General features: G+C 42.3%; 1 protein-coding gene across 3 annotated transcripts in view; it reads right to left on the bottom strand.

Moving 5' to 3' along the window:
• The window catches only part of EPHA5 (EPH receptor A5), a 191,782-nt gene extending 187,119 nt beyond the window's left edge, over positions 1-4,663 (bottom strand). For all 3 annotated transcript variants that reach the window (XM_085058448.1, XM_085058449.1, XM_085058450.1), the window contains exon 1: positions 4,394-4,663. In XM_085058448.1, coding sequence (XP_084914574.1) covers positions 4,394-4,520 — 127 coding nt within the window. In that variant the 5' untranslated portion in view covers positions 4,521-4,663. The remainder of the gene's footprint in view (positions 1-4,393) is intronic.
• Between the last annotated feature and the right edge of the window lie 20,677 nt (positions 4,664-25,340).

Raw genomic sequence — 25,340 nt, 5'->3', positions numbered from 1 at the left:
AAAGCCATGACTGAGTCATTTTAAACCTCTTGAAAAGCCATAAATCACACATCAGACAGATCCCAAAAAGGCCATTAGACATGAGCTGTCCTTCCTCATACCAGTAATTCCACTGCAGTAAATTTAAAAGTTAATGGGACTACTCCAGTGAGTAAAATAAACACATGGCACTGAGACTATGCTCTTCTCTCATGGAAAGCACACAGGGAACCATTCCAATACACCAAATACAGAACTGATAACTCCTTAAAGCCTCCTTAAAGCACTGTGAGCACACTGAAATGTGTCCAGACTTACCTGTTCTGCATACACAAGGCATATGCATGCTAGCAGCACTTAATACCTATAGAATTACACAAAATGCTATAGCTGTGTGAAGGCACAACATACTAAGCCAAGCTACTAAGTGCAACCTAATAAGCAGAATGTTCTGATCATGTGTATTTTTTATCCAAATCATTAGACTAACTGAAATACATTGCTATGAAAATTAAGACTATTTTCACACCTGCTTCTACTACCTCCAAAAAGACTTCCTGAAAAAGACTTCATTCACTAATTAAAGATAAACATTGTGATGTTATAACTAAATATGCATTTACCCAGTGTGCTATGACACAGAAATTATATGGCACTATGAGACAACACATACACACACACATCAACACACTGAGAACAGGTAGGCTTGTTTCAGGCTCTGGCATGAATAATTTGCAAATTACAACCTTCCTTTATTTTCACCAGCACCAGACCCACCCCTTTAATTGTACTCATTTATTTATTCATTCATTCAAATAAAAAACGATATATTGAGATAAAGCAAGCTTAAAAAAACACCTGAAAGAATTAAGAGGGAAAGGACCAATTGAGGAGTTTTAAAAAAAATAATATCTTTCTAGTGTTAAAAAATACAACACATTCCAAAGACCCATTTTGTGTTTCTCACCTTTGTCTATTTAAGTCAATGTCATTCTTTCAAACTGTATTTCTTTTGATTTGCTTAACAGTACACTTCATTGTTAAGCACTGCCTCATCAGCACTTCTGCTGAAAAGCCCTAAAATGAAATATACTTTGTATTTAATTACAATTATGCAAATATGTTGTGGAATTACTTTGTTACAAGCAATCAGATAGAACGCATTCCATTATTTTAATAATTTGCCCACATGACACTTTTTAAGGTCATCTAAGTGACGACCAAATGCAATCCACAAACCACTTCAAATCTATATGCGATGTGTAACAAATCATATAGTTTAGGGTGAAGGGGGGAGTCTTCAAACAAATCCTTCATGCACTGTGTTTCACATAAATAATTTATATAAGCCACTTCCCAAACCCTAGTACTTACAACAGAAAGATTTAAAACACATGCATTTTTAAACTAAAGGCAGTGCAGGAAGCCCAGTCGCTTATTTCAGGGCTGCCTCTCACACCCTATTATCATAGGAAATGCATTTTAAAGCAATAACGCACTTCTGGAATACCAGCACTTCACAAAATTGCACTATACTTTCAGGGTACTCTTTGGAATGTTTTCACTGGTACTAATTTCTGAATTTGTAATGTTACTCAAAGAAAAAAGCAAGTATCTGGTTTAAACAATGAACTCTGCTAAAGAGTTAAAAATAATGGATAAACAACACTTGAAAATGTAGGAAATGGCATTGAATATTCATCTTTCACTACATCTTTTGCTTTTAACATATAAACTGAGGAAAGGTGATTAAAATTAAAATCTGTCTCATTTCGCTATTACAGGAAAGGTTGGAGAAGAATGAATCCATTTTTCCCAATGTATATCCTTCAATCCATTACTGGAGATATCTATGAAGGTGACCAGATTTGTGATACAGGCTGGGCATTCAATACTTCTCCATAAAAATGGCAGGAGCTTCTGAAACTCAGCTGCCTATGCAAAAAGCTATTTCCATGATAAGGAACTGAAACAATGAATTTATTTTTTCCCCTCCGAATCATAACCTAGATTTTTAAAGCATTTTCCCCTAAGTTCCTTCCACTAGAGGGTAAAATAGAACATCACGTACTGTGAATTGTTAACTGTATGTATTTTATCCCATGAAGTCACTGTGCATTCCAGTAAGATTTAGAGAAACAAAAAAACATGAGGCAGGGTAAAGAAAAAATTATTCTGAGAATTTTTCGTCATCTATGCAACTAGTTATGTGCTACATATCTACACAGCACAGGGTATTGGCTAGTTGTTTAACCACGCTGAGTAGGATGAGTGATAATAGAAAATAAAACCATGAAAAACCAATACCATTAACTTTTAAAAACATTATCCACTGGTCTAAAATGGCTACCTCCATCTCAGCAAAAGTAAAGTTCCCAACCAGCTGCACAACTAACCCCAGGGGAGAAGCTCTCCCATCAGAGCCCAGAAGCAGCCAAATGAACTTTTCAAACCCCAACTGGTGACAAGTGTCAACTAGCACACAGCCAGGCAGGTGGGCTTCATCGTCCGAGCTTTCTCATGCATTGGGCTCCACGTACTGCAGGGTGAGCCATTCCCAGGCACGGAGCTGTTCCGTAGCAATTGGCAAAGGAGACATGCTGCGAGAAGCACTTGTCAAATAATGCTTGTTTACAAATAAATCTCCTCGCAGTGAAGGACAGCACTTAGGGAATAAAGTTCAGGTCCACAGTCAGACCCCTCATAGCAGCAGCCTTTTGGCTTCGCATTTACTAAAGAAATGGAAATTAGAGAGCAGCAGTCAGAAAAGTAGCAGCAGAGACACCGTGAAGGAAGCGCTCACGCTGCTCATCATTACTGTAGTATTCCCCTGCAACCTCCCCGTAAAGATGCCACTACACCCATTTGCTAGGAAGCTTCATTAATCCTTTCCAGTCGTTTCCTATCATGTAAAAGTCCTATTCTGCAGCTGCCTGTTCATGCAGAGACACCTCTGTGCTCGGCAAATGGTCCTGTTGACTCAGTCAGTAATATCCAGATTTTCCAAGAACTGGCAAAGATGACTGAGACGGGGCTCGGAGCATCTGTTGGTCTCTCAGCACGGTATTGGGGCAGACTGGATCACACAGGACAGCATGCTTCCTAAAAGGAAGGTGAGTAACAGGGAAAGCCCTTCTCAATCAGCCACACCATCTCAATAGCATTGCTCCCATGGGTGAAATCATCTGAAATTGCGTGGGGGTAGAAGGATTGGGCCCACTGTTATCTAACCAAGGCAAAGCCAAACCATTTCAAACATTTCCCAAACCAATGCACTTCCTGTACATTTGATATCTTTGCACACAGAGAACAGTATTCTCCCCTTCCTCTGCACTTTTTTCTTTTTTTTTTTTTTTTAAGAAAACTGCAATTCACATTATTCTCGCTCTCGAAAATAAATTACAGTTAGCTGGTTACCTCAGGCCACATCTTTGAAATTCTGGTACGGTTTTCCTTTACCAACCCCTGCATACCTCCCTCCTCCTTCTAAAGGAGTTTCACAAATAATTACGGTGCATCACGACGCCAGCCTGTTTCGAGCCGCCGGCATCCCCTGCAGATGCTGAACTTCTCCACCCATTGCTTTCACATTACAGCCTGCCCGCGGATCCAAAAATAATACTAGAAAGCCCCAAGCAGTGCCCACACCACGTATATAGAGAAAAATACCAGTCCGATTTTAAAGACTGGAAGCCACCTGCTAGACAAAAAGCCTGGACGCGTTTTTGGCCAGTGGCCTCACAGAGATCAAAGGTATAAAATAATCCGTCCCCAGCGGCCGCGCTCCGCTGCGGGTTACACACCGCCACCGCCGCGGCTTCCTCCGCTTTTTGTACGTGTATTTCAAGCCACGAAGTAAGCGCACTGCGGCCAGCGCTTCCAGGGCTCCTCGCCGTGAGCCTGCCCTGCCCCGCCGAGTCCCGGCCCGTCCCGCAAGAGCCCCTGCCCCGTGCGAGCTGCCCCGTGCGAGCTGCCCCGTTCCAGCCCGCATCTCCCCGCGCCAATGCACCTGTGCGGCTCGCCGGGGCAAACCGCGAGCAGGCAGCGCCGTGCCGACCCACCCGCGCCAAGGCACCTTCACCGCACACGCATTCATTCCCCCCGCAAAAAGAGACAACCCGCTCCAAGCGCGCCCGTGCCAAGGCATCTGTGCACACCCACCCGTGCCAGCCTGCCCGCGCCCCGCTGCCGCCCGCGCCCCCGCCGCCTCCCTTCGCCGGGACACCCCTGCCCCATCGGCACTGCCACCCGCATCCCCGCCGCGGCATCCGCCTTCCCGCGGGCAGAGCCCGTCTCCACCTCCCCCGGAATGTCCCAGAATTGAATCGGCCGAGTCTGAAGCCGCGCACCGCCGGGCAGCCACCCTCCCGGGTGGGCGCTGCCCCGACGGCCCGGCCGCCCCGTCCCCGCTCACCCTCGTTGCCGGGGCTGGCCCGCAGGCTCCGGAGCGCGGCGCACAGCAGCAGCGGCAGGAGGCACGTCCGACCGGGAGCCGGCGCCCCGGCGCGGCCGGCCAAGCCGCCGGTGCCCCGCGGCCTCATCCCGCCGCCGCTCAGCGCATGGGGCAGCGGCTCCCCCCCAGCGCTGCCCGCTCGGGTCGGCTCAGGACGGGACGGGGCGGGATGGTAGCGCGGATGCACTCGCTCCGCTCCGCTCCCGTCCAGCCGCCGATGCGACTGGGGAGGCGAGGGGCGGGGATGGGGAGGTGGCCCCGCGCCGCCGCGGAGACGCCCCCGACGGGGCGGACCTGCTGCCGGCGCCACCGTGTGCAGGGAGCGGCGCTCCCCGCGCCCCCCGGAGCCGGTCGGAGCCCCTCAGAGCAGCGGGCACCGCACCTCAAGTGTCCGCCCTGAGGGAAATCCCTCGCAGCCCCACAATGCCCGTGGCAGGGAGCGGGCGGCAGCGCTGTCCCTGCGAGGCGCCCCTCGAGCCCGCTGAGGGGGGACGGCGAGCACCAGGTCTCCCCGCAGCAGCCATGGATCACGGTGCCAAAACCTACACACACAGACACATCCGAACCCAGAGTCGGGGAAGCCGCGATCTCACAAGGCTAGCAAGCCTGAGAGGAGGGCTCACCCCTGGCCAGGTGAGCAAAAATGCCACAAACTCCGTAATGGAGCCGATAGAAGAGTTTCAGGTGTATTTTACCCCAAGTCGCCGCCAGAGCACAGCTTTGAATCCAGCTAGCTAGTCTTTGAGAATCACAGAATATGCTGAGTTGGACGGGACCGACAAGCATAATCGAGTCCAGCTCCTGACCCTGCACAGAACCATCCCCAAGAATCACACCGTGTGCCTGAGAGTGTTGTCCAAACACTTCTTCACTGAGGTGTTTTACCTCTCAGAGCCCTAGTTAACATCCAGGCCATCTACCTAAAGAGATAATTTTTTAAAAAATCCCCCAAAGAAATTAATTCCTGGAGGCTTATTCATTCACATCGGTCCCTCCCTCGAGGAAACTTCTTCCAGATAAGCCAGTACAGACAAACCCCATCCTTGCAGGTGCACAAGCAACAAGTCAAGGTTAACCAGAGCCCTGCTCCTCCATTTTACCCCCACTGATTTGTATTATAAACACATTAACCAAATGCTGAGCACCTGCAAAAGGTGCAGTGTTCAGAACTAGGGTTCCAAGCAAGTTACGGTTGAAAACACACAATCCCCAAAGCCAGTTCGAAGAGGACAAGTAGTTTTCAACCGGGGAACCTCAGATAACATAGCTCTCTACAGTACAACTGCTTATCTTATTCCTTATTAGCTGGACAGTGTGTTTCTCTGTGTCCTTGCACCATACAAGTCTCTGCTACTTCCATAATCATTGTCCTGGGCTGTTCATGCATATTATTTTCGTGTGTGCTCCTATTGCAAGAGTATTTTCTACCTCAAGCTATTCAGCATTTTTACTGCCACCAGGAGGACAAGGCAAGTACTGTTATTTTACATGAGACAGCAGCAGAGGTGCCAACCAGATGTAAACTGTGGCGTGCATCTCTTCGCACCACTGCCTCAGACCTTCACTATTTGAATACCGTACTAGTCTGAAGTTCAAAAGGCACTGAGGTTTGCTATTACACCCGTCTCAAAAAGCACATGACTAGACCCTTACCTGGAATAAATCACATCTGAGAATGTCTGACCCCAGCCCTGCAACAGATTAAGGAGGGGAATAGTGCCATGTGGTATAGTAATTTCTAGGGAATTGCCATCTGTAAAGGCAATGGTAAGCTTTGCCATCCAGAAATGCAGGGAAAAAAAAAAAAAAAAAAGACATCAGAAGCAGCATCTTGCTAGTGTGGTAAAGAAGATCAGATGGCAAAGAACAAGTAATATGCCAAGCTAGATGGGCACCTCTGCTGGCCGAGGGGCAAGGCTGCTGTAGGTAGGCAAGTCTCTTAACAGAATCTCATGTCAAATTGCTGTTTTCTCCCGATTTTCAATGCTGTTTGACAGTCACTAACTGCTGTTTGGACTGCCAGACTTATAATTTAGAGGCATTTCAGATGATATGTTAGTGACATCTTAATTTTCTAGGAAACAGTGAGATGAGCTTCGTATGATTCATAAGCTATTTAAGAATAGCCACGATGCTCTAAATTTCATCCTAGCTGCCTTTTTTTCCTACAGGAAACAAGCTCCTAGTCCATGACATTTGTTTTGTTCCCCACCCTGGCTGTGGCACAGGAAGAGTATCTCACCTCATCTCACTGGACATCATTGAGTACTGATAAAAAAAGTAAATACTGCATTATAAAGTGGTTATTGCCTTGCTCCCAAATGCAGGGTATTGGAATTTTATGCATCTTATAGTGAATCCTATCTGGTGCGGGCTCAGTCTTCTAAAATTCTTCTCCTGGTTTTGCCACCAATCTTATAAGTAATCTGCAGCAGGCAACTCCCCCCTGGATTTTGCCTCATCAGTGCACCCAGCAGGCTCTTAAAGAGAGGACAGAAAATTTAGCAAAGTGCTGCAGCATCCCAGGTAGCCTTGATGGGCAATCAGAGAGAAGCTGGGCAATCTGATGGGATCCCTTCCTATCTCCCATCAAAGAGTATATCTTCTGTTGCTTTGAGCAAATTTGCTGTAGAAATCACAAGGGGTTTGCCACCTGGCAAAGTATTCAGGAATGTAAACCATCTCAGACTCAGGCCATTTCTCCCCCAAACCAGCTTGCATTTTGTCTTAATTTCAAACTTTTCTTCCTGCTTCTCATTAATTTTCCTGCCATTTACATTTGTGCCTTTTCACCTATGCAAATAGCATTTCCTCTTAATCATCACTCAGTTAAGATCTATATTTCATCCTTTATATCTTTTTCTCATGAGTCATTCCTATAGAGTGATAGTAATGCTGTTATACTACAAAGTCCCTCCAGTTTTCCCAACGTCTCCATCATAACATTTTGTTCAGAAGTGTAATCATACTAGTGCCATAATAAACAACCGTCTCTAAAATGCTTTTGAATATAGTGTCTGAAACTGAAATGACAGCTTTGCCCTGTGTAACTTGCCACTTCATATCTAATTTGCTGTCAGCTATTACATGTATTTTAAACTGTTTATTAAACCAGACATCTTTGGAGTTAGTGCATTTCAGATTATTTCACTTAGATATGCAAAAGCTCATTTTTCCAAGTTTGATTTCTCTCCTGTGTAGGTAGTTCCCTTCATATAATTTCTGTGTTCTGACTAGCTTCTAATTCTGCATTGCCAGTTCATTTCATTAGTGTGCTGTTTATCCTATCATCAACAGGATACACTTGAAAAATAAATGAGTCTATCCTTCAGATTATTTCAGCAACCGAAATCTGCCAGCCAAATCTATTCCCTATACCATTATCCTTTACTGAAGTGTAAGGGCAAAATACTTATTGCATATCCATATTCAACAGGCTCTTCATCTGAGAAAAGATTCAATTTCATACTTTAAGTGTAAACAGTCCCACTAAAGCCATGCCTTCATTGCAATAATGGAATAGAAGACCCACTATAATGCGGCAAACTGTTTAATTAGTTAGGCATATAAGCATTTCCATTTTCATTTGAAAAGTCCTTTTCTTTCAAGAATCAGAGAAGATGACACCTTTAAGGAATACCCTAATGAAATTTAGTAATTTGGTTTTTTGTTTTTCCCCACAAGCCCTTTGAAACAGAAGAATTACCTTCTGTTCAAAAACTAGATGCATATTAAAAGAAAAAGCAATCCAGGAGCAGCTAAGCAGCTTTGCATAGTAGATATATTTGGATTAGTACCATGACTGCAACTACAATTTGAACACAAAATGGCTGTTGTTCAACACAAACCACAGCAGCCTGTGTTGGGCTGCAGAAAGCAATAGTCAGGGCCCCAGTGGACAGCAGACAAATCTGTGCCAGGAGCCAGCGGGGACAGGAATGCTACAGAGCCAGTGCAGGTGGGCCACCGCTTGGCCAGAGGAGGTATGTCCGTGACTCTGCCCCCCGGGCTGCTGAAATCTTCACACTGCAGTGCGGAGAAAGATGTTCACCAACAAACTGCACGAAGAAATTTGCATGAAGAAAAATGAGCAAGTGGTAAATAAAGCATTGCTTGTGCAAGTTCACAACCCAGTCACTTGTATGGTCTCAGCACCAATTTATCTTTTGCCACCCCCACAAAGCACAGGAGCTATTGGCAACTGTGTGCTAAGGAAAATCTGCTCACTTCATTTACAGCCTGAAATTAGATCCAAACCCGTGAAAATACATGAGAAAAACATGTGAATATTTGTTTCAGTCAGAGAAGACTAGGAGAAAGCATGACATTTCAGCCTGGCATTTTCTTTTGGAGTGCTTCATCACCAGACCTCGGTCCTGATAAGAGCTCTCCCAAAAGCCTGTGACCTGGCAACACACTCTCCCCTTTGCAAATGTTGTGTCACTGCTTCCCTCTCACCACCTTACAGCGACCCCCACAGAGCCAGATCCCAGGTGTTAGCAAACCACTGCAGGCAGAGGAATGTTCCCTGTCCCGGAGGGGACAATGTGTACCACTTCATGTGCCAATGTGGATTAGACAGATCAGCAAAATAATCCAGGTCAGATATGGAAGTACACATTTGTGAGCACCAAGAGGAGCAGACACAGCTGCCACTGCTTGCAGCCCACCTGCTACTTAGCAAGTATTGAGGTGTTTCTTTGCATCACACCAGAGAGCATTAAAGGGAACAAATGAAATGGCCTTGCAGAGATTTATGGAGATTTTCTAATGCAGAAAGTGGAGCACAGGAGAAAGTGCAAAGGCTAATTTGATTACACTGTTAGCCCTGTATAAATTTAATAATGGACTTGCTTCCACATTTCTCATCATAACCTATTTACATGCATCCACTAACTGCAGTAGCTCTGCACCTCACACTGTTGAGCCGGTCTTCCCAACCCACCCCTGTGAGGAAGAGGAGCATTGCTACTCCTGCACAGGTAGACAGAAAAAAGGGAGATGTTAAACATTCAGATAAACATTTCTGAATTGATTATGGCTTCTCTAGATCAGGAACAATGTTCTCCAAATACTAATGAAATTATCTTTTTCTTCTATCAGAATAAGAATCAGCAGATGTTAAAAGGAACTGGCTTATCTCCTCAAGACACACAGTCATGAGCTATAGCAGACACTGCACAAGCTTGTGCAAATGACTTGGGTATATTTGCAGGTACTGAAGTGCTCCGTGAAAGTCTAGCCCTTGAATAACTTGCTCAAGGTCACACAGAAGGTGTGTGGCAGACCTGAATCAAGTTGAAAAGCTATTAGAGAATCCATTTGCTTTTCATTCTCACTTTTCCTTTTCCAGCATGTCATTTTGGATCAGGATCTATGCTATCAAATGTAGACATTACTGTAGGGTTCACATTCAGCACTTCACTCATTAAATGCACATTCTTTCAAGGTACAAATACAATAATGGATATAATGATGAAAATCAGTATATCATTTAATAGAGAACTACATTAATCTCCTGCATACAGTACTGTCCAGAACTCAGTTCCTTTCTGAACTATGTTTCATAAGGTCAATAATGTCTTCTTTAATTTCTAAGAGCAGGCTGGATGGCTACCCTGAATTTCTTTGATTATAGGCAGACTAGTTTCTTTGGCTTGAGCTACTGCCATGCATTCTACATTGAGGCCAACTGGTTTGAGGAAAGCAAATCCTTTTCATCTCACCTCTCTCCTCCAAGCAAAGCTGTTTGATACTGACTTCTTTATTTCAATCTGACCCTAATGATTTCCTGAATAAATCACATCATTGTCAATCACATGATTTCTCAAATACTTGCAAATGCTTAGCAATTTCAGCTGCCAACACACTCATTTATGTTCTTTGGAGATGCCATCTGAATCACAGCTATAGTCTTGGAGTCCTTTCCATCAGTTAATTGCAACTGTTTTCAAAATGCGGGAGCATATTTATTTCTCTCCTTCTTTTGCAGTGTTCATGTTGTGCCTTTAGGTAAGTCGTCCATTCCAAACTCAGAAATACTTCACTTGCAATACTCCAGTGTCTACTCAGAGAAGTACTTCAGTAAGTATAAGTATTTTTTTTATATGTACTTTGTTAAGTAATTTTTAAGCAACAGAGTGATAAAGTAGGATCAATGCCACCTTTCTGGAACAGACTACTTCATGTAACAAATTCTGAAACAAATATTGCACAGTGACATACTATGTGTTTCCTACTGTCAGTCTTAACTTTCAGTGTTTCTTTCCTTATCCCATCCAAGAACTAAAAACAAAATACTACTCAAAAGAGCTTACCCATGCTAGATTTTTCAAAATGGAAAGAAAGGGAAAGAAATCCACCACTAAACTTTCATCCACAAACTTCCCAAATGGAGGGTTTATCTACCATAAAGGATCAAGCCTTCCAGACAGACTTCTGCTCATTTAAGAGATAAAATGTCCACACCAGAAGAGCTGGAGCAATTAGGTGTTATTGCAATCAAGATATAAGACTCAGGTGCATTGATATAAGTTTTTCTTCCAACACAGACACCCTGAGTGATCCCAGGAAAGCTATTTCTCAGCTGAGAATATCCCTTTCCTCAATGCTCAATGACATGGTCTTTAGATGGAAATAATATCCTGTTAGAGGACAGCATTAAAAGGGTTAGCATTAAACCCGAGGTGAGGCTGTTTAAAGGGATCATCAGCCAGCCTGGCTCTTGCACCATGACTATTCCAGTAGCCATTTTTCATTGACGTTTGTTGTCAATGAGGTTTAACAAGCCAGGCACTGATCACTTCTCTCTGGTGACCAGTGACAGTACATGGGGGAATGACATGAAGTCATGTCAGGGGATAGATGTTAGGCATAGGTTCTGCACCCAGAGGGTGGCTGGGCTCTGGAACATCTCCCCAGAGATATGGTCAGAGCACTAAGCCTAGACAGCTCTGTCAGGCACATGCTGTCATTCTTAGGATTGTCCTGTGCAGGGTGTTAAGGAAACTTCCCTGTCTGACTATTCATGGGACTCTGGCAGTCACACTCCCACTACCACAGATTTTAAGTGCTGTGACCAAAGCCCCTTCACAGTGTGTGGCTCCAGTGACCCAACAGGTGCCTGCTTGACTCCCTGCACATCCAGCTCACACTCAGCCAGACCAGATTTCCTTACTGGCTCGGCCCCAGGTTTCCCATAGCAGTCTCAGATGTCTCATTCCAGAAAGCCATTTATTCATGGTGGAGTTACACAGAAACATCTGGAGCTGGTGCTTCCAAGGAGGGGCTACAAACAAGGGAAACCATAGGCTTTTTTATTCCTTCACAGTCTCTGCTCTCCCTCCTCAGACATCAGCTCCTGCTGTGTCTCTGAGTGCCCACTCACCTGGCCGGGCCACAGGTCCCTATGCCCTTTGTTATACAAAGGGTTGGCACCAGCTCAGGACCTTGTTCCTGGGGCTTCTGCCACCCTGAGCTTAATCTGCATCTGGCACTGCATCTTGCAAATTGAGCTTCCTGCGCCAAAAGTATTCTTCAGTAAGGGCCAGGAGTTGGACTTGAAGGATCTTTGTGGATCTCTTCCAACTCAGGATATTCTATGATTCTAAGGAGTATCCTGGATACCAGACAAGCCAAATCCAATGCTTGCAATCACTGGTGTGCCTCAATTCACCTCCCTATTCCTCTGATTCTAGCCTTCCCTTGCCGCACACCCTTTGCTTGCTCTTTAAAGCAGGACTGCCTTTCAAAATAACCATTGTCCATCTCTACTTGTCATCCAGCTCCTCATAGAAGCCAGCCCTTCTCATTACCACTGATATCCCTTGCTATATCCTATTCCAGTAGGACAATGGCTTTTCTCACATCATCTCTGCATGCTCAGGCAATGTTTGCATTCCTCACAGGTTTCACTGAAGTATTACCAGTGTACTGGACAGTACTGAGGTGTAAATACACCATGCATCATGACATGCCTATAAATGAGAACTGGCAGCTTATTTCCTGTTATTTCTCTTTTTTAGCTGCTTCTCCTCCTTGCTCTCTAAACATTATTCCCCTTTCTGTCTCTTGTGAGATCTGGTCTGTGGCACCTTTACTTAATCCCCACTCGGTTCACCCTATATGTGCTGTCCCAGACACTTCTGGCTGCCTCCATTTTCTGCCTCTAATTCTGCCCCCAGCTAAACAGAAGAGTAGGTGATTACAATTTCATTCAATCAGGAGGTGAAGGAGATGGGACACATGCACAGCAAGTCGAGAAAGGAGTGGCAATCAGATTACAGCTATAGCCTAGAGCACAATACCTCGTAATGTGAATTTATAATGGGTCTCTTGGTTTAGGGCACATAACAGACATTTTACCCAGAGTGCCATAGTCACCCAAAGACATGTACTTCAGGAAATACTGAGCCCGGTATAAACATTTAAACTTTAATAAAACAATTACAGATGCACTGATTGCATAAGTCCCTTACACACTGAAGTCTTCAGACACAGGGAAGTGAGCAGAAGACAGTATCAGGCCATTTACATAAAGATTTACTGAGAAATAAATCAGTATTTTTACCCTTAGGTCAATGCATTATCCATATCCAAGAACTACTCACTGAACAAAAGTATATCAAGACATGTCCCATCTCAGACACACATTGTCCTCCACAGGATCAGTGTAGTTAAAGAATACACTGAATAAAGAAATTAAATACACTGAATAAAGAATTTAAATCAAGAACCAGTATATTCACTTTCATTTTGTACTCACAGTATCCAGACCCCTTACACATCTCAATATAACATTAAATTTAAAAATAACATCACATCTTTGGGGGCTTCTTTCTGTTTCTGCACATGCTCAGAAACACTTTGACACTAACAAGCAAGTTGTATTTAAGTATGACAAGTTAGCTTGTCGTATTTCAAGTGACAAATGCGACTCTGTCCATAGAACAGAAAGATAAATAAGCATTTACAGGAAAGGGAAGAGTCCATTCAGGAGGAGATGCAAATCTGCCTCTCTGTCTTGCTGACCTAACTGGTTGACCATTTACATTTCATATTTCTGAACCAATTCAATAGAATTATTCTAGAATTATTTCTAACAGAAATAGAATTATTCCAAACAAACATTTCAATACCAAATAAGCTTTTTCTGTGTCTTGAGAGAAGCACCAAATACATAGCCCTTCCTTTCTGGTCAAGTCCCCCTAACCAAACAACAATTATACAGAAAATATGAGCATCTCAGAGCTGTGGGAATTTGCACCAGTCATTATCCCCTGGCCAGCATAAGCATCTCCACAAAAGATGCATATATACTAAAATTCTGTGCACAGTGTAGCACCTAAACCTCTGTTCTCTGCTGCTTTGTTGCTAGTGGGTGTTGCATATTAATTTCCTCCATACCAAGCTCTTCCCATTTTGTTTACACCAAACTCCATCCCATTAACTCTTTCCACAACCACCACCCCAGGAACTGGGCACCCTGTGTTGGGTACCTGCTCTGGGTCTGAGCTAGCCCCTAATCCAGAAGGTGGGATCACATACACATCGTGCCACATACATGGAGAAGAGGCTGCTACAGGTATTCCCACACCTCCAGGAGAATGGAACAGGCTTAGTTTATTTTTAGATTAGTAGCTATTTTTGCAGTATTTGGGTTTATCACTCCACAAACCCTGGAGGCAGAAAAACACACTAAGTGCACAAAAATGACAGGAGAGCTATACCAGCCATAAGATCTCACTTGGGCACTGTTAAACACACAGGGGAAAAGATTCCTACTTCCCAGGCCATACTTATACATCAATACAGTTCTCTCCATTATGCAGCTGACCTTTTTCCTAGGACTGATTTGAGACCTTACATGAACTTCTAAAGCCAAAACCCCTCAACACCTCCAAATAAAAATTCAATGCTGACATCCTTAATTTCTTTCTGTAGCATCTCTCTCTGAATCAGCTCTTAGTGCTCTGCTGGGAAAAAAAAAGCCAATGGTGATAAGCACAAAAAAAAATCTAAGATACTCAAAGGCACTGTGTTTACACTAGAAAATCAGTAAAAGATGCACGAGGTCACTTAACACGGTACTGCACTGTAGCATACTGTATTGCATACAGCTATTCAGCTTTTACCAAGGTCTGTTCTTTGTCCTGAGACCAAAGCAAGCTGGACTTTCTGGGGCATTGCTACTGATTTGATTTGATTTTAGAACATACATTGCTGTAAGTAGATAGCTTGAGAATCTTTTGGCAAACTGCAGGTCATAGCTACCTTTTATTGTTTCTGTCATGAACAAAGGTGTGTCTCTGTGTATATACCAGCTCCTGGCACAACATTCCCTGCTTTCACTGGGATCTGATCTCTCCTGATACTCATAGCCGACTAGGTTATGGCTGGGTTCTACTAGATCAATCTTAGTTTAATTGCGTTCAGCTAGCAATTCAGTCATGTCATCTCAGTCAAGTTTTATTCACAAAAAACTTCATCTTCCATTTGATACAGAAGTCCACTGTTCTGATAGCTGTCATATTTCCTGGCTTCACATTAGGAAAGTGTGTGCTTGCTCACATGCTGAGCAGGGCTGGACTCTAAGCAGAGGTTTCAAAGCCATTTAGAAAACAGCGTCCTTGAACTGACTCAAGTAGTCTGTTTCTAGGAACTCTGTCCCAGGAGAAAGTCTCACTCAGCTCCTGTTTCCCAACACATACCTCCTTTCAGAAGAGAGCTTTATCACTCCCTCCCCAGCTCCATGCAAGCGCTAAGGTGAGGGCAATATGCAGCAGAACAGATGCTGTGGCAGGAGTGTGTTTACATGAAGCTGCTGATAGCAGATGCCAGCTTGTAAAATTAGCCAATAAAAATACCAGCATCACTGTTTACAACTACTCTGAGCAAGACGGGCTGCCAGCAAACTGGAAAGCACATTGAACCAGCACACCAGGTTAAAGTTACAGCATTTGAAAAAGCATCACTGTTTTTAGGCTACCAGAAGTGTGATTCTCATTCAAGTATAAGGGAGCCAACCAAGAGCTGCCCATCAGTCTCAGTCCTTTTCCCTTCTGCATTCTAAAAAAGCCCTTTTTAATGTTAAAACACAAAAGAACCAGAAATACTGTAAATACAAACCCACATGTATCACTAGCTCTTGAAAGCTTTTTATGTTCTATTGCTGTGGTCAAACCAGCAATTGAGCAACATGTGAACTGCAAATGTGTTATAGACCAGGAAGCTGTTACTTGAACTTAAACCTCCTCTAGTACATTTTGCAATCACAAATGTAGTAAAAAAAAAGTCCTGATTTTTGTGAAAAATTGCTGTCTGCATCTTACCCATGTAAATCTGGAGATGCTCAGATTGATCCTTTCAGAATGTTAGAATAATACTAAAATTTTTCACCAGTTTATTATCATTAATTCTTCTGAGTTATTCAAAATACCATTAAGACTAGAATCTAGACTAAAATAAAATAAAGACCTTTGAGAAAATAATTAAAATTATGTTTTTAAAAATAACAATGTGCCAGATAAAGCTAGGTTTTAGAATATCTTTTTTCCTGTCCATTGATTTCACTACATTGGAAAATATCAACCTTCATGAAAATCTCAGTTAATACATTCAATAATACTCTTAATTAGAAAGCTAGAATTATAATAGGAAATGTTAAAGTAACTGGGATATTTCAAAGATTAAGTTTGAGAACAAGTTTTGACAGCTTTTATTTTAAACAAACACTCAATTCTCTGAAAAAAATTCACTTTTTAAGTGTTTAATATGCTACTAATGGTTTCTGTAAGCCTGCTGGAGGTATAAGCAAGAAGTTAAAAAAAAGTAAGTAAAACAGCTACAAGAATGAGACATGTTATATCCCATAATTAAAAGTAGCTTCTTTTCCTCTATAATCAAAAATTGATATCAGTTATAGTAACATAACATACCTTTGGGATGCATCCATGAAACTACAGTACTAGATGAACTACATGCCTGCAATGCCTTTTTTACTAGAAATAACGAACAGCTTCAGTCTTCTGCTTTATGGACTAATGCAAGATAAGTGAAACAAAAAGAGTAAAATTGAAGTGCTGAAATCCTGTTGTCAACAAAATTCAAAGACTTGATTTTAAACCAGCATTTTTCCTCAATACATCGAAAAAGCTAACAAATTCAACCTACCCCAACATTAAATAGAAAAATAGCTACAAACCACCTTCTACTATACTACTCTCTTGCAAGGAATAAGCAAGAGCCTACATCATGCAACTAAGCAATAAATAGTAGAGGGTATTTTATATGTTTTATGGTTTTAGCAGGAGAGAGACCTCTACAAGAGGTCTGTGGTTGGTGGCAGTGGTGTTAATGAGCCCTTTGGTTTCTTTTTTTGTCAACAAAATAATTGGGCTTTTTCCATAAGCAGCTGTTGTTCATGACTAGCTTGGGGCTTCACATCTGTGTAGGTGAGCTATGATACTAGAACATGCTTAAAACATAAAGTGGAGAATAAGGATTCTCAATTTTGGGAGCTGAAGAAACCTTTTTTTCATATTCTAGTAAGTAGAGATGTTTTTTTCTCTATTCAGTTTAGTCCTGAGAAGTAATGTTGTAGCTTTCTCTTCTTAAGCCCCTCTTTGCCCCATATATATGTTTTTCTAATAAGTACTAGGCTTTTTTTCCCCTGAAACACTAGAGGGGGAGAGGATGGCTGCTGGGACCCCCTGTAACAATTGCTGTTTCAGAAAAATAGTTAAAATTGGTAAAAACTCTGTCTCTTCCTTGGCCAGTCTGATTGTTACCCTAATTGTTAATTAGGCTTTGCTAGATACAGGTGAAAGCTATATGCCTGCCTAGCGCAGGGAGCTTCTATCCACAGCTGTTAATATATTGATCAAGGTTTGTTCCTCTGCTTAAGCAGATGCAGAACTTCATGCTGAGGAGAATTTTGTAGATGTTTGGTTCTGTTTCAGGTGCATAAAACAACACGTGCAAGAAATTACAGGAAAGAGACTTGGTGAGTGCAGAAGAAATGTAGTCTGTTGATAATGTGATTGATGTGATTAACTTAACTGATGTATGTTTTTACTCCTTTAAAGTTCCAGAGCAGTGATTCAGACTGTTTATCATGTTGTGATAAGACCTAGAGACTTTATTCATGCTCTGTTAGTGAGCTGGTGTTTAAGATGCTGTTTTAAGCTGGTGTTTTAAGACGTTTTAAGACTCTGTTAGTGAGCTGGGAGTCTTAAGATGCATGTGGTCATACTTACTTATGAGTCTGAAAGGACTGTTTAAATCTTTGATGGTTTGTATATCAACTTTCACTTTCCTGGGTTTTATTATGTGTAAAGCAGGGGCTGCCACCAAGACTTCATATATGCTCTTTCCTAAATAAAATTATGGAAAAGGTTTCTTGCAGGTACAGTTGTGCAGAACTGAATGGCTTTCGTTTTGCTACTAGTGTGCTATTTTTGTAAGCCTGTTCAATAGCACTTAACCCTTTAAATTAATTTTATTCTGGTTTTGATCAGTTTATATCAAGCTCTCCATTTAGATGTGTGTAGAGGCATTTGACTTGTGGAGTCTCTAGGGATTGATGCCTTCCTCCCTTAATGTGGTGTGTGTGTGATAGGGTATTTTCTTGCTGGGATCCCTAAGGACTTGTGCTGTGCTAACAATGATTGGTAAGTGCTTTAAACTGCTCCATGAGTTATATGCTCTGGATGAGGAGGGTGAGTGGTATGGATGTGGGAAGGACAGGGTTCATAGTTCTCCAATAGGGAAAACCTTTTCTTAGCCAAATGTGGGGTTTGTGACTCTATTTGTCTCACCAATGGTAAATAGGATATATGTGGGTTGTAGGACTGTGAGGGTGGACTCTTTCAACTTAACTATACATATTCACGTTAAATGAGACTGAAGGGCACAAAAAGCAACTGTCATAGCACTTCTGAAGGGTTTTTGTCTCTAGCTGTTGAGTTCAGAATTGAAATTAAAGCCTCCCCAACAGGAAACTTCTCTGAAGCTTGCAAAAGACAAGCATGGATCTCCCTGAAGGATTTAAAATGGTAACATATAGAAGCTACATCAGGATTCTATCAAAAGACATCTCAAAAGTGATTTTTGGTGCCTTTATCTGTGTTCTAAAGAACACAGCAGCAGCATTTGAGAAAAGTTTCATGTCACTAGAAGCAGTTGTTTATGCTGGAAAACTCAACCCGTTCATAGGTTTAACTTCAAGAAACTGAACTCATGCCTGGGTTTTCCTTTGGCAATTTTCCTTTCCTTATTGGTAATGTTTCTATAGTATTTCTTAAATTAGTAATTAGTATCTGAAACAATTCTCTTTTATAGAAGCTACTCTAATTGAAAATAGAATTGACTGATTAATGTTCCTTTAGCATATAGCTGTAATGTCCAGTTGATTTTTACAGTCCCACCATTTTGTACTGGTCCTAGGGATTCAAGTTTTTTTTCTTCCTCATACTAGTTCTGTATCTGCTAGCATAAATGTGGTCTGTCAACAGGCAAATAATTAAAAAATAAGTATTTAATTCCTTTAGTATGCTGCTAAGGTCTACCTTGTATTTTTAAATCAAAGTAAGAAATAGTGATTTGGGAGTTAGCTCATCACATCAGGCATGGCACCGACCATGGAAATGCCTCATAGCCTATGGCTGTGAAGTCTTCATCCTGCTGTAAATGACCACCTGACTCAATATCTTCTGTTTAGACCTGAGCATATAAAAGGGCAAAGGAATATGATTTCCATCTCAGATGTCTAGTAAATAAAAAAATTCATCAGGTGGTATTTGTCAAGAAAAATCAGTGCATCTGTCTGGTATATGTGGATGGGAAATTGCATCCATCAAATGAAGTCCTGCCTTTCAGTTTAATATGACTGTTTGGCTCTACTTCATCTGCTTTTATATTGTATTTAACTGTCCTTTGAGGGACCAAAGTAGTGTGACTACAGCTAGGGAGGCAGCAGGTAGTTAAGCAGTAGCATGATTGAGGTTGTTGTGTGTCTAGGTATGGCAGGTGTTTTCAACTGCTTTGTGGAATTGGGATGGGTATTTAAGTAGTATTGGCTTCCTTGTTTTATGACTAAGGAGAACATAAGTTGCTATCATGGTGTCTGTGATGTACCAGGTTCTTTTTAAAAGAACAAGCTGCAAGTATTTTCTCCTGTCAGATTTCTGATTTTTCTCTTGCTTCTATAGCACTTTGCAGTCTGGCTTCAGGGCAAAATATTCAGCAACTTTCATCTCAGATGGTGAGAATGCTCATGGGTTTTTCCCAAAGTATATCCTCCAACTTGAGGGAAATTGCAGTGCTAGTGGTTAACTGTACAATATACTTCTCAGTAGAGTGGAGAGGTTGGCTTTGGCTTAGGAGGTTTGCCTGAGGTAAACATTAGTTTGGCAAGTCATTGGACTGACACTCTTGTTCTAATTGGTTAGTGGTTGACCCAAACACCCATGAGGTTTTCCAAAATGGAGACTGACTGAAACTGCTTGCGGTGAAATATGTGTTTTAAACCAAAGCCAGAATATCTTCTTCCTGGTACAATTAAATGCACTTATTTTTTGTCTGTTTGGAATTCTAGATATGGTGAGCTAAAAGTTATTTTGAGCTTTACTCACAACACGAGGCCTGGATCATGTTTGCTGTGGTAGGCAGTTCAGGGACATCCAGAGTGTAGGAGCTGGGTTTACCATTAGAGCAAGTGACTGGCCTTTGGTTTAGCCAGCAGGCTGTTTCAGAGGCCAGAGGTGTCTTGGGTTGTGTGGTAGAGGGGGTTACAGGAGTGGCTTCTGTGATAAGGGGGTAGCAGCTTCCCCCATGTCTGATGGAGCCAGTCCCAGCCAGCTCCAAGATGGACCCACCACTGGCCAAGGCTGAGCCCCTCAGTGCCAATGATGGCACATTGGGATGAGAGATTGAAGAATGGAGGAAATAGCTGTGCAGCAGGAAATGCAGCCAGAAAGAGGCATGAGAACTTGTGAGGGGAACAGCCCTGCAGACACACAGGTCCATAAAGGAGGGGCAGGAGGTGCTCCAGGCACTGGAGCTGAGATTCCCCTGCAGCCCATGGGGAAGACCATGGTGAGGCAGCTGTGCCCCTGGAGGTCCACAGTGGAGCAGGTGGATGCCCAAAGGAGGTTGTTACCCCATGCTGGAGCAGGCTCCTGGTAGGACATGTGGCCCTGTGGAGAGAGGAGCCCATGCTGGAGCAGGTTTGCTGGCAGAACCAGTGACTCTGCAGAGGAGCCATTCCAGAGCAGCCTGTTCCTGAGGAATTGCATCCCGTGGAAGGGACCCATGCTGGAGCAATGGCCTTCTTTGAATGTCATTGTATGATTGAAAGGCCAGAGATGGAGTGCTCTTCTACAATAGCTTCCCTGTTAGTGAGCAGGTATTCTGTGAAAGGAGGAGTAGCCAGAAACTTCAAAAGAAAACTACTTAAATGGAATTCTGGCTTGCTGTGCAGCTCATTCAGACCTTGGTCATAGAAGGTGAATTAAGCTGCAAGGGCCTAGCACTTAATCGGGAACTGTAGCAGGCATTAAAATCTTTTATGCAAAAAACTACTTTGCAGGAGTAAAAGATAAATGTGTTTAGAGTGCAGGCAAGCTGCCAGCAGCCTGCCAGAGACTGGTGTGTAACTGCAGGACAGTTATAAATAAGATCAAATCTTTTGTACACTTTTTCTCATTCAAGGAAGATGTTAATCCCCTAATGTGTCAAGGCAATGACTCATCAGGTGTTAGGTGCTGTATGTGGGTTAACAAAAAGCATCTTAAGCAACTTTGTTTCTCACCGTTCTCACCAAACCAGCAATGTTGCTAGACTTTGATTTTACTCCAAGATAGCCAGCTTCTAAAGCTCCTGAAAAACCTTGTGTTGCATTAGTAGCAATCCTGTTCCTTAAACATATTGGAAGCATCTATAACATATGATATAATCAGAACAGATTGTGACCCTCATACCCCCTGATTTGAATTGGATTCTTGCAAAGTCTGGTTCAATCCAGGGACTTAGAATTGTGTTCTTAGCAATCATGTATGCTAATTATCTGTAATCATGCTGTGTAGAAAAAATTTTGCACAATATGTAGCTTCCCTCAAATGTATGGCTGTCCTAGTCACTTGGTAATGTTTATTTTTGATGGTGGGTGGAGAGAAATCTTGCTGACTTTTCTCCTACTAGTTTTTCTCTTCTGAAAATGAATTGTGAGATATCTGTGTTTCATTGGAAAGCTACGGAGCTGACAGCTGAAGAAATACAGGAGGATGATGAGAAAGTTATGTACCTTGGGCATTTGATAGCTTAATCTGCTCATCCATGAGTGAATAGATCTATCTTGCAGGAATTTGTCTTTGGAGGCCTGTGTCTTTGGTAGTATATGGAGACAGGATAATTCACCTTTGTTCATTAAATCCCTGTGAGAATATGTTCAAAACAGGTTGGCATGGCATATGCTGTGATCTGGGTTGTTTGATTCACTAATGGAATAATCATAGAACTTTTAAGGTTGGAAAATGTCTCTAAGATAGAGTCCAACCATTAACCCAGCACTGCTGAGTCCACCACTAAACCTTGTCCCTAAGTGCCACAGCCACACTTTTCTGACAACTTCTAGAGACTGTGATTTCACTGCTTCCCTGGACAGACTGTTCCAATGCCTGACCACCCTTTCATTGAAGAAATTTTCCCTAATCTATCCAGTCTAAACCTCCACCAGTGCAAATTGAGACCATTTCCTTTTGTCCTGTTGACCCCCACCTTCCTATAAGCTCCTTTCAGAGCTAGTTGTAGAGGGTGAGAAAGTTCCTCCTGAGCCTTCTTTTCTCAAGGCTAAACAACCCCAGTTCCCTCAGCTGTTCCTAATCAGACTTAAGACCTAGACCCTTCACCAGCTCTGTTTTCTTTATCTGGACATGCTTATGTTTCCCCTTGCATACAGCAAAGGATGGGGATTCTCCTTAGCCACCCCTTTTGTTGTTTCTGTATTTATAAGAATATATTTGTTATCTTTTACAGCCATAGCCAGATTAAGTTCTAGCTGGGCTTTGGTCTTTCTAATTCTCTCCCTGCATATCCTCACAACATTCTTTTAATGCTTTGAGTTGCCTGCCCCTTCTTTCAAAGGTGATAATGCTGATCACAGGACAGCCAGGTTCTGGTGAATGTTCATACATGCAACTTATCTGAATGAATTTGTCAGTCTGTCATGTGACTGGTAGAATAATGACTTGTGTCAAAGGCACACCAGTGAAGTCTTTGCTTTTGCATCTTATTGAAGCTTCTGCTTCTACCTTGTGCTTTCTAACTCACCTGTGGAGGCTGACATCTGAACTACTGCGAGCAAGATGCTCTACTTCCCAGGACCTGGAGCTGAAGTGTGACTTTCAAAAGTTTTCACCTACGAAGCAGGTATGTGAAATCCTGTATTTTCCTGGAATGCTGAGCACTAGCAGATTTCACTCTCTTCAGAAGCATTTTAGAAAAGTCTGCATCTTTGGACCAAATTCCACAGGTCTTAAGACAGGGAAATAATTCTTTAAATGCTTATACCTTTTTTTGTATGATAAGTTGTGTTTTCAGGACTGCTTAAGGTCAAAAGCAAGGTACTCTCTTGAGATGATCTCGTCCTTTGCAGACAGTGATGTGTTTTTGTCCTTAAACCAAAGTCTAAGGAGAAAATTCTGCATGTTCAGGCTTGAGATGGGACTATCTGGGATTAAAGACAGTAAAAAAGGCTTCTTTTTGTAGGGAAAAATACCTCTTTGACATGACACAGCAGCATTGAAACTGCCTGCAACTGCATGACCAAGTTCAAATGTTGTGTCTGGTCTTGTGTTTTGCTGGGAATTCTATGTGACCTTATTGGCATTAAAAAGTTACGTGGAAGTCATTGTGGGACAGTTGCAGATTGATCATGGCTTGATGTTTTTTCTACAGAATACTTGGGAACTACCACAGTTCCTTCTCTGACAACATAACTTTAATTTTAGACCTTTGTCCCCATGAACAAATGTAACATATCAGCCTTTCATGATATCGTCTTCTATATTTCATCTGGTTGGCAACTAGAAGCTGAAAGTAAACTGTGCTAGCTTTTCTTGCTCATTCTTTTCAGCTACTCAAGAAAACATATACATTTCAACAAAGCTCTGAAAAAACTAATTTTCACTCAAAAATTTGAGACTTCAAGAAAGAAGCAAGCCAAATAACTGGGAAAGGGTGCTCTCCTTTTTCAAGAAGGTAGTAGCTGAGGCTGCCTGGCTACTTTCCTTTGGCCAGTTTTTGCATATGAAGTTTGAATTATCTAAATACAGGCTGGTTTTTGCTATGAGGTCTGAAGTGTACCAAGATACAAAGTGGACTCTCTCTGGGGCTTGATCAGGAGAAGACACCTGGGAGTACTTTTACTTCACTGGCCTGGATACAGGTTCCTAATTTTCTTTATTCCTACTGGAGACCTGTGTGTCTGACTCTCGAAGTGCCAAGGTTGAAGTCAATGGGGGTTATCTTAGACTGTGTCCTGATATATGCACAAAGTGCTCACTTCTGTGGCTTTAGTCAATCTAATCTTTTGAAGGAAACCAGACTGAGTCAATGGTGTTTGAATGTGTGGCTTTTGATCAGTCTGAAATTTGACTGCACCAGTTCATCACCCAGTTCATGGCAGTAGTGATACTCCCTGTGGTATGTCTTGGTCTTGAAGAGGGATGGGCCTCTGGCAGGGCTGAAGGTTTCGTGGAAGCTTACCAAGAGCAGGGGAAAGGTGGCCTGATCTTTTCTTTCCATTCCAGGCCCAGAAATTAAACGTTTTTCCTGGGGTCAGCCATTTGACTGTAAACTTGGCCACACTAAATTGCATGGTCAAGCTCTGGTGTGTCCTGGCCAGCCCCTTTCAGGATGATCAGTCCTGTTCTTGCTGACAGACAACTATTTTAATATCACTTGCTTCTACAGAGAGACTCCTTATGTCAAGTCTATCCTATTTGACAATTTTGAACTAATGTCTGATTTAAAACTATTTTCAGCCTGTAATTACTACAATGAAAATACCAAAGAAATTGATTTCTTATATTCCTCACATTATATTACTGTGGATTCCTGTCTAAGTGCCGAGGGGTTAAATATGATTCATGTAATCTACTTTCCCACTAATCATTTATTCAATTACCTATTAGAACTCAGGCAAGAAAGACCAAAAAAAGGAAAGGGGAGAGAACAACCTGGAGTATATATTCAATAAAATGCTGCAAAAAACAACCAATCATTAATTATCTAATCAGCATTCTGCGAGTCTTTTAGCCATGATCCCATTACTGTAATTAATTGCAAGAATCATTTTGTAAACAGAGCACAATAAAAGTATATGCAACATAACAGCACCCAAATTAAATCTAAATCCCAGAATGAATAACAGAGAAAGCTGGAAGATATTACTATGAGAGGGTGTCATTAAAGGAGATCATATTTCAATGTCAAAATCTGGTGGGCTACTTATGCTGCAGGAGTAAATCAATAGTGTTGCATTGAAAGGACTGGGCCAGATCCACTTTGGTGCAATTAATCACTACTCCATTAAAGCTTGGAGAGGTAGGGGTGGCTTCTTAGCTAGTAAAATTGGATTTTCTTTTTGTAGCTACTGGGGCTGGCATGTTGGCAAAACTTCTGTGCTCTGCTAGTTTTTTTGCACCTAACAGGTAAGATTGTTCATGTACTTACAGGATTTAGGAAACCCAGTCCCTTTCCATTTTGTAGTGAAGAAGCTCTTGAAGGGTTTCACATATTGAATGTCTTCCCTTTGGCCAGGTTTCTGTAGTCCTTCACTTCTGATAGTGGTAGCCCTACTCTACTTTTTAAGACTGTTTCTACAATAAATAATTAAATTATGCAGACA

This window comes from Lichenostomus cassidix, chromosome 4 (assembly GCF_008360975.1).
Source record: "Lichenostomus cassidix isolate B80296 chromosome 4, HeHo_3.0, whole genome shotgun sequence".
Taxonomy (NCBI): domain Eukaryota; kingdom Metazoa; phylum Chordata; class Aves; order Passeriformes; family Meliphagidae; genus Lichenostomus; species Lichenostomus cassidix.
The sequence above is the reverse complement of the archived record's forward strand: the minus strand, read 5'-3'. Positions and strand labels throughout refer to the sequence as shown.